This window comes from Babylonia areolata, chromosome 32, assembly GCF_041734735.1.
Source record: "Babylonia areolata isolate BAREFJ2019XMU chromosome 32, ASM4173473v1, whole genome shotgun sequence".
In the NCBI taxonomy this organism is placed as follows: Eukaryota; Metazoa; Mollusca; class Gastropoda; order Neogastropoda; family Buccinidae; genus Babylonia; species Babylonia areolata.
Genome location: NC_134907.1, coordinates 22,601,750 through 22,611,749, shown reverse-complemented (window position 1 = coordinate 22,611,749; position 10,000 = coordinate 22,601,750). Strand labels below are relative to the sequence as shown.

General features: G+C 37.3%; 1 protein-coding gene across 4 annotated transcripts in view; it reads right to left on the bottom strand.

Moving 5' to 3' along the window:
- The window catches only part of LOC143276738 (protein lifeguard 2-like), a 48,443-nt gene that overhangs the window by 17,526 nt on the left and 20,917 nt on the right, over positions 1-10,000 (bottom strand). For 2 of the 4 annotated variants that reach the window (XM_076581400.1, XM_076581402.1), the window contains one exon: positions 4,327-4,451. In XM_076581400.1, coding sequence (XP_076437515.1) covers positions 4,327-4,451 — 125 coding nt within the window. The remainder of the gene's footprint in view (positions 1-4,326; positions 4,452-10,000) is intronic. The other 2 variants (XM_076581401.1, XM_076581403.1) reach the window with 1 other exon arrangement.

Genomic DNA, 10,000 nt, shown 5'->3' with positions numbered 1-10,000 from the left:
AAAATGTGCATGGTGCACACAGACACCCAAACCACTTCTAAATGAATGCAAAATGTGCATGGTGCACACACAGACACCCAAACCACTTCTAAATGAATGCAAAATGTGCATGGTGCACACAGACACCCAAACCACTTCTAAATGAATGCAAAATGTGCATGGTGCACACAGACACCCAAACCACTTCTAAATGAATGCAAAATGTGCATGGTGCACACAGACACCCAAACCACTTCTAAATGAATGCAAAATGTGCATGGTGCACACAGACACCCAAACCACTTCTAAATGAATGCAAAATGTGCATGGTGCACACTGACACCCAAACCACTTCTAAATGAATGCAAAATGTGCATGGTACACACACAGACACCCACACCACTTCTAAATAAATGCAAAATGTGCATGGTACACACACAGACACCCAAACCACTTCTAAATGAATGCAAAATGTGCATGGTGCACACAGACACCCAAACCACTTCTAAATGAATGCAAAATGTGCATGGTGCACACAGACACCCAAACCACTTAAATGAATGCAAAATGTGCATGGTACACACACAGACACCCAAACCACTTCTAAATAAATACAAAATGTGCATGGTACACACACAGACACCCAAACCACTTCTAAATGAATGCAAAATGTGCATGGTGCACACAGACACCCAAACCACTTCTAAATGAATGCAAAATGTGCATGGTACACACACAGACACCCAAACCACTTCTAAATGATTGCAAAATGTGCATGGTGCACACACAGACACCCAAACCACTTCTAAATGAATGCAAAATGTGCATGGTGCACACAGACACCCAAACCACTTCTAAATGAATGCAAAATGTGCATGGTGCACACAGACACCCAAACCACTTCTAAATGAATGCAAAATGTGCATGGTGCACACAGACACCCAAACCACTTCTAAATGAATGCATAATGTGCATGGTGCACACACAGACACCCAAAATATTTCTAAATGAATGCAAAATGTGCATGGTGCACACAGACACCCAAACCACTTCTAAATGAATGCAAAATGTGCATGGTGCACACACAGACACCCAAACCACTTCTAAATGAATGCAAAATGTGCATGGTACACACAGACACCCAAACCACTTAAATGAATGCAAAATGTGCATGGTGCACACAGACACCCAAACCACTTCTAAATGAATGCAAAATGTGCATGGTGCACACAGACACCCAAACCACTTCTAAATGAATGCAAAATGTGCATGGTGCACACAGACACCCAAACCACTTCTAAATGAATGCAAAATGTGCATGGTACACACAGACACCCAAACCACTTCTAAATGAATGCAAAATGTGCATGGTACACACACAGACACCCACACCACTTCTAAATAAATGCAAAATGTGCATGGTACACACACAGACACCCAAACCACTTCTAAATGAATGCAAAATGTGCATGGTGCACACAGACACCCAAACCACTTCTAAATGAATGCAAAATGTGCATGGTGCACACACAGACACCCAAACCACTTCTAAATGAATGCAAAATGTGCATGGTGCACACAGACACCCAAACCACTTCTAAATGAATGCAAAATGTGCATGGTGCACACAGACACCCAAACCACTTCTAAATGAATGCAAAATGTGCATGGTGCACACAGACACCCAAACCACTTCTAAATGAATGCAAAATGTGCATGGTGCACACAGACACCCAAACCACTTCTAAATGAATGCAAAATGTGCATGGTGCACACTGACACCCAAACCACTTCTAAATGAATGCAAAATGTGCATGGTACACACACAGACACCCACACCACTTCTAAATAAATGCAAAATGTGCATGGTACACACACAGACACCCAAACCACTTCTAAATGAATGCAAAATGTGCATGGTGCACACAGACACCCAAACCACTTCTAAATGAATGCAAAATGTGCATGGTGCACACAGACACCCAAACCACTTAAATGAATGCAAAATGTGCATGGTACACACACACACACCCAAACCACTTCTAAATAAATACAAAATGTGCATGGTACACACACAGACACCCAAACCACTTCTAAATGAATGCAAAATGTGCATGGTGCACACAGACACCCAAACCACTTCTAAATGAATGCAAAATGTGCATGGTACACACACAGACACCCAAACCACTTCTAAATGATTGCAAAATGTGCATGGTGCACACACAGACACCCAAACCACTTCTAAATGAATGCAAAATGTGCATGGTGCACACAGACACCCAAACCACTTCTAAATGAATGCAAAATGTGCATGGTGCACACAGACACCCAAACCACTTCTAAATGAATACAAAATGTGCATGGTGCACACAGACACCCAAACCACTTCTAAATGAATGCAAAATGTGCATGGTACACACAGACACCCAAACCACTTAAATGAATGCAAAATGTGCATGGTGCACACAGACACCCAAACCACTTCTAAATGAATGCAAAATGTGCATGGTGCACACACAGACACCCAAACCACTTAAATGAATGCAAAATGTGCATGGTGCACACAGACACCCAAACCACTTCTAAATGAATGCAAAATGTGCATGGTGCACACACAGACACCCAAACCACTTCTAAATGAATGCAAAATGTGCATGGTGCACACAGACACCCAAACCACTTCTAAATGAATGCAAAATGTGCATGGTGCACACACAGACACCCAAACCACTTCTAAATGAATGCAAAATGTGCATGGTGCACACACAGACACCCAAACCACTTCTAAATGAATGCAAAATGTGCATGGTGCACACAGACACCCAAACCACTTCTAAATGAATGCAAAATGTGCATGGTGCACACAGACACCCAAACCACTTCTAAATGAATGCAAAATGTGCATGGTACACACACAGACACCCAAACAACTTAAATGAATGCAAAATGTGCATGGTGCACACAGACACCCAAACCACTTCTAAATGAATGCAAAATGTGCATGGTACACACACAGACACCCAAACCACTTAAATGAATGCAAAATGTGCATGGTACACACACAGACACCCAAACCACTTAAATGAATGCAAAATGTGCTTGTGTGTATGCACAGGACAGTTTTTTTCTTTTTGATACTCATGAAAATTATGATAATAATAACATCAACAATAACAACAACATTCATACTAATTACAATAATGATTACATTGTTATTATTACTGTTGTTATTATCATTAATATTATCCTTTATTATCAGTATCATTATGATGACGATGATGATGAAGATGATGACAATGTGGATCATTATTATCATTATCATCAGGAAGTTAGCCCTTCAGCCTTCAAACATTGACAGGAGCTCACATTTTTGACTCACTTGTGTAAACAAAGTGAGTCTATGTTTTAACCTGGTGTTCGGTTGTCTGTGTGTGTGTGTGTGTGTGTGTCTGTGTGTCCGTGGTAAACTTAACATTGACATTTTCTCTGCAAATACCTTGTCAGTTCACACCAAATTAGGCATAAAAATAGGAAAAATTCAGTTCTTTCCAGTCATCTTGTTTAAAACATTATTGCACCTCTGGGATGGGCACAAAAAAATAAAAAAAATGAAGCCTAATTATATGCAAACTGCATTTACTGTTATATTTATATTTTTTGTATTCTCTAAACTTGGCACTTTGATCTGATATTCTGACCCAACAACAAGAGCAGTCATTATTGTCATTTTTTGTTCAAACAGGAACTTCTTTTGCTAAGCATGGAAGTTTTATTTATTTTGCAAACGTTTTGGTGCAGATAGTAAAAAGGGGAAATTACTCTGTAATTAATGCTAGGGGAGTTAATTTGCTTTAAATTGATCTTTCTCTTTCTCATCTTAAACATTACATTTTGAAATTATACTCAATACATAAAAAGCTTGTGTGTTTTACTCTCAGTCACAAGTGAGTCTTGAAGGCCTTGCCTCTCTTGTACTATTTTTGTTTTGGATTACCAGTACAGTTTGTCATCCCTTGTCTTGAGACTTCAACAACTTGTGTCAAAATTTATATTCCAATCATTTTGTGAAGTTTGGCAGCAACTTTTTTTTTTCTCCTACTTCTTCATTTCCTACTGGCCGAGCGGTTGCTGCAGCACTGTGCCTGAAGTGAGGTGCCCCTCTCCACTGATGCAGCCAGGACAAAAAATGCCAGGCCAGGAGATCTGCACAGACAGAAGTCCTTACAGGGCTGAAAGGGTTAATTAAGCATCTTCTGATTCCCCGCACCCCCATCCCCACAAAAAAAGAGGCAGCAGATCTTTATCAGCATGACTGTACAAACATGGAAACAGTTCGCCACGCACCTTTCGGATGAAGGCACGTCGGATCGCCTTGTCAGAGAAGGAGCTCGCGTTGATCCCATCCACGTGAGTTTCATCAGGATAATCATCCATTCTGTTCGGGCCAGAACTGGCTGGGTTTGAAGCTGCTGGACAAGAAAACACCAGGTAAGAAGTTACACTGAAAAACACCTGGTAAGAAGTTACTGGACAGGAAAACACCAGGTAAAAAAGTTAAAAAGTACTGGACAGCAAAACACCAGGTAAAAAAAGTTAGAAAGTACTGGACAGCAAAACACCAGGTAAAAAAGTTAGAAAGTACTGGACAGGAAAACACAGGTAAAAAAAGTTAGAAAGTACTGGACAGGAAAACACCAGGTAAAAAGTTACAACATTTAGTGCAACAACAACAATGAAAAGGAACAAAACGGAAAAGATCACAGCTTTCACTCCAGACAAAATGTAATAGTTGGGTAAAAAATAAAGGGCTAAGAAGGTACAACATTCATTAAAAGGACAGTAACAAAACAAAGTAGACCATTAAGTACAATAACAAAGAAGCATTCATATTTTCCCAGGCAAAATGAAATACTGGGTAAAAATAAAGGGTTAGAAGACAGAACATTAAGTACAATAATAATGAAACAGTTCCTTTTTTCTGACGCAATCTGGGTACCCAGAGGACAGAACATTAAGTATAATAATGAAACAGTCCCTTTTTTCTGACACAATCTGGGTACCCAGAGGACAGAACATTAAGTACAATAATGAAACAGTCCCTTTTTTCTGACACAATCTGGGTACCCAGAAGACAGAACATTAAGTACAATAATAATGAAACAGTCCCTTTTTTCTGACACAATCTGGGTACCCAGAGGACAGAACATTAAGTACAATAATAATGAAACAGTCCCTTTTTTCTGACACAATCTGGGTACCCAGAAGACAGAACATTAAGTATAATAATCAAACAGTCCCTTTTTTCTGACACAATCTGGGTACCCAGAGGACAGAACATTAAGTATAATAATGAAACAGTCCCTTTTTTCTGACACAATCTGGGTACCCAGAGGACAGAACATTAAGTACAATAATAATGAAACACTCCCCTTTTTCTGACACAATCTGGGTACCCAGAGGACAGAACATTAAGTACAATAATAATGAAACACTCCCCTTTTTCTGACACAATCTGGGTACCCAGAGGACAGAACATTAAGTACAATAATAATGAAACAGTCCCTTTTTTCTGACACAATCTGGGTACCCAGAGGACAGAACATTAAGTACAATAATAATGAGACAGTCCCTTTTTTCTGACACAATCTGGGTACCCAGAAGGCAGAACATTAAGTACAATAATAATGAAACAGTCCCTTTTTTCTGACACAATCTGGGTACCCAGAAGACAGAACATTAAGTACAATAATAATGAAACAGTCCCTTTTTTCTGACACAATCTGGGTACCCAGAAGACAGAACATTAAGTATAATAATCAAATAGTCCCTTTTTTCTGACACAATCTGAGTACCCAGAGGACAGAACATTAAGTATAATAATCAAACAGTCCCTTTTTTCTGACACAATCTGGGTACCCAGAAGACAGAACATTAAGTATAATAATCAAATAGTCCCTTTTTTCTGACACAATCTGGGTACCCAGAGGACAGAACATTAAGTACAATAATAATGAAACAGTCCCTTTTTTCTGACACAATCTGGGTACCCAGAGGACAGAACATTAAGTACAATAATAATGAGACAGTCCCTTTTTTCTGACACAATCTGGGTACCCAGAAGGCAGAACATTAAGTACAATAATAATGAAACAGTCCCTTTTTTCTGACACAATCTGGGTACCCAGAAGACAGAACATTAAGTACAATAATAATGAAACAGTCCCTTTTTTCTGACACAATCTGGGTACCCAGAAGACAGAACATTAAGTATAATAATCAAATAGTCCCTTTTTTCTGACACAATCTGAGTACCCAGAGGACAGAACATTAAGTATAATAATCAAACAGTCCCTTTTTTCTGACACAATCTGGGTACCCAGAAGACAGAACATTAAGTATAATAATCAAATAGTCCCTTTTTTCTGACACAATCTGGGTACCCAGAGGACAGAACATTAAGTACAATAATAATGAAACAGTCCCTTTTTTCTGACACAATCTGGGTACCCAGAGGACAGAACATTAAGTACAATAATAATGAGACAGTCCCTTTTTTCTGACACAATCTGGGTACCCAGAAGGCAGAACATTAAGTACAATAATAATGAAACAGTCCCTTTTTTCTGACACAATCTGGGTACCCAGAAGACAGAACATTAAGTACAATAATAATGAAACAGTCCCTTTTTTCTGACACAATCTGGGTACCCAGAAGACAGAACATTAAGTATAATAATCAAACAGTCCCTTTTTTCTGACACAATCTGGGTACCCAGAGGACAGAACATTAAGTATAATAATGAAACAGTCCCTTTTTTCTGACACAATCTGGGTACCCAGAGGACAGAACATTAAGTACAATAATAATGAAACAGTCCCTTTTTTCTGACACAATCTGGGTACCCAGAAGACAGAACATTAAGTACAATAATGAAACAGTCCCTTTTTTCTGACACAATCTGGGTACCCAGAGGACAGAACATTTCATTCAACAGCAACAAAAAAACATTCATCAGGATAAGAAGGCAGAATGTTATGTATAATAACAAACATTCAAATTGTTAGAAGGCAGAATGTTATGTATAATAACAAACATTCATATTGTTAGAAGGCAGAATGTTATGTATAATAACAAACATTCAGATTGTTAGAAGGCAGAACGTTATGTATAATAACAAACATTCAGATTGTTAGAAGGCAGGACGTTATGTATAATAACAAACATTCAGATTGTTAGAAGGCAGGACGTTATGTATAATAACAAACATTCAGATTGTTAGAAGGCAGGACGTTATGTATAATAACAAACATTCAGATTGTTAGAAGGCAGGACGTTATGTATAATAACAAACATTCAGATTGTTAGAAGGCAGAACGTTATGTATAATAACAAACATTCAGATTGTTAGAAGGCAGAACGTTATGTATAATAACAAACATTCAGATTGTTAGAAGGCAGAATGTTAGGTATAATAACAAACATTCAGATTGTTAGAAGGCAGAATGTTAGGTATAATAACAAACATTCAAATTGTTAGAAGGCAGAATGTTAGGTATAATAACAAACATTCAGATTGTTAGAAGGCAGAATGTTAGGTATAATAACAAACATTCAGATTGTTAGAAGGCAGAATGTTAGGTATAATAACAAACATTCAGATTGTTAGAAGGCAGAACGTTATGTATAATAACAAACATTCAGATTGTTAGAAGGCAGAACGTTATGTATAATAACAAACATTCAGATTGTTAGAAGGCAGAATGTTAGGTATAATAACAAACATTCAGATTGTTAGAAGGCAGAATGTTAGGTATAATAACAAACATTCAAATTGTTAGAAGGCAGAATGTTAGGTATAATAACAAACATTCAGATTGTTAGAAGGCAGAATGTTAGGTATAATAACAAACATTCAGATTGTTAGAAGGCAGAATGTTAGGTATAATAACAAACATTCAGATTGTTAGAAGGCAGAATGTTAGGTATAATAACAAACATTCAAATTGTTAGAAGGCAGAACGTTATGTATAATAACAAACATTCAGATTGTTAGAAGGCAGAATGTTATGTATAATAACAAACATTCAGATTGTTAGAAGGCAGAATGTTATGTATAATAACAAACATTCAAATTGTTAGAAGGCAGAACGTTATGTATAATAACAAACATTCATATTGTTTTCCATACAAAAGGAAATATAGGGTAAAAATGAAAGGTTTAAAATGCAGAACATTCAGTAAAATGACAAACTCATTAGTGTTTGTGTGGGTGTGTTTAAAATGAAACTGGAATATTTGTATAAAAGTGGAAATGTTAGTTAAAGAATACCTTTTAAAATGTTTTACTAGCGATTGCATGTCACAATTTTACAATATAGATGTTTTACATAATTCGTTCAATATCAAATTTAACCCATGTTATTTCATGTCAATCATGTTATTTTATGTTAATATACATGCTTTTTTAGATCATGTCTTTTGTCATTTAACAATATATGAATTTTTTAAAGATGTAAAACCTACTGTGAAAATATGTTTCTTAATATTTATATTATTTCATAAACACTGTTTATGTGTGTGTGTGTGTGTGTGTGTGTGTGTGTGTGTGTGTGTGTGTGTGTGTGTGCGCGTGTGTGTGTGTGTGCACGCGCGCGTGGAGGGTAGGGTGATTAGGGGACCCGGGTGCGTGTGGAGGGTAGGGTGATTAGGGGACCCGGGTGCGTGTGGAGGGTAGGGTGATTAGGGGACCCGGGTGCATAAAAAATATGGAAATGAAGCTGCTGTCGTGTATTGCTTGCTTGTATGTATTTTGCTTTTGCTCTGTAGCTTTTCAGGTTTCTTTGGTCCAACCTTTGTCATGGTGTGTGTGTGTGCAAGTGTGTACTGGACTTGGATATAGGCTGAGATATTGTGTTGGGTGAGTGATGAGCCTATGGATACACAATTACTTTCCAAATGGATGAATGAAGATGTATTGTATTGTATTGTATTGAAGTACAATAACAAACAAACATTGATAATTCACCAGACAAAATGAAATACTGGGTAAAAATGATAGGATAAAATGGCACGGCACGATTCAGTTCGACAAAGAAATATCAGTTTTTCTTCCTGTCAAAATCAGGGTTCTAAGATTAAGAAGGTTGAATATTAAGTTTGACAACAAGGAAAGAGGTCAAACATTAAGTTTGACAACAAGGAAAGAGGTCAAACATTAAGTTTGACAACAAGGAAAGATTCATATCTTTGTCTAACAAAATCAGGGTTTTAAGAAAGCTGAACATTAAGTTCAACAACAAAGCAACAAAGAAAGATTTGCATTTTTTTCTGACCAAACCATGGTACTCAGAAGTTGGGAACATATAACTTCAACAACAACAAAGAAACAAACAGGATAAGAAAAGTACAATGTTAACCCCTTCACTGCAGAAAGTGGGTGAAATTAGGTCAGTGCGGAGGGTGTTTGAAGCGCAGCAGCTACATCTTTATGGAAGTTCATTTTGCTGAACCTTTAAAAGCAATGCAACCCCAAGTCCAAATACAGAATGGTCATTTGACATGCTGCCCTGTAAGCTCTGTCCCATCCGAAGAAGGCGACAGCCCTTCACAGTACACTCATCAACGGTAGATAAAGGGTTAGGCACAATGATGACAAAGAAGCAATCATCACAGTAAGCATGCAGAAGATTAAGTACAACACCAAAAGGGTATAAAAAAAATATATATATATTTTTTTTTTTTTACTGCAACAACAATGAAATAATAAGATTTTCCAGACAAATACAAAGAAAGGTGCAGAAAAGTAAACGTAACAACAAGGAAAGAATCACATTTTTCCAAACAAATACAAAGAAAGGTGCAGAAAAGTAAACGTAACAACAAGGAAAGAATCACATTTTTCCAAACAAATACAAAGAAAGGTGCAGAAAAGTAAACGTAACAACAAGGAAAGAATCACATTTTTCCAAACAAATACAAAGAAAGGTGCAGAAAAGTAAACGTAACAACAAGGAAAGA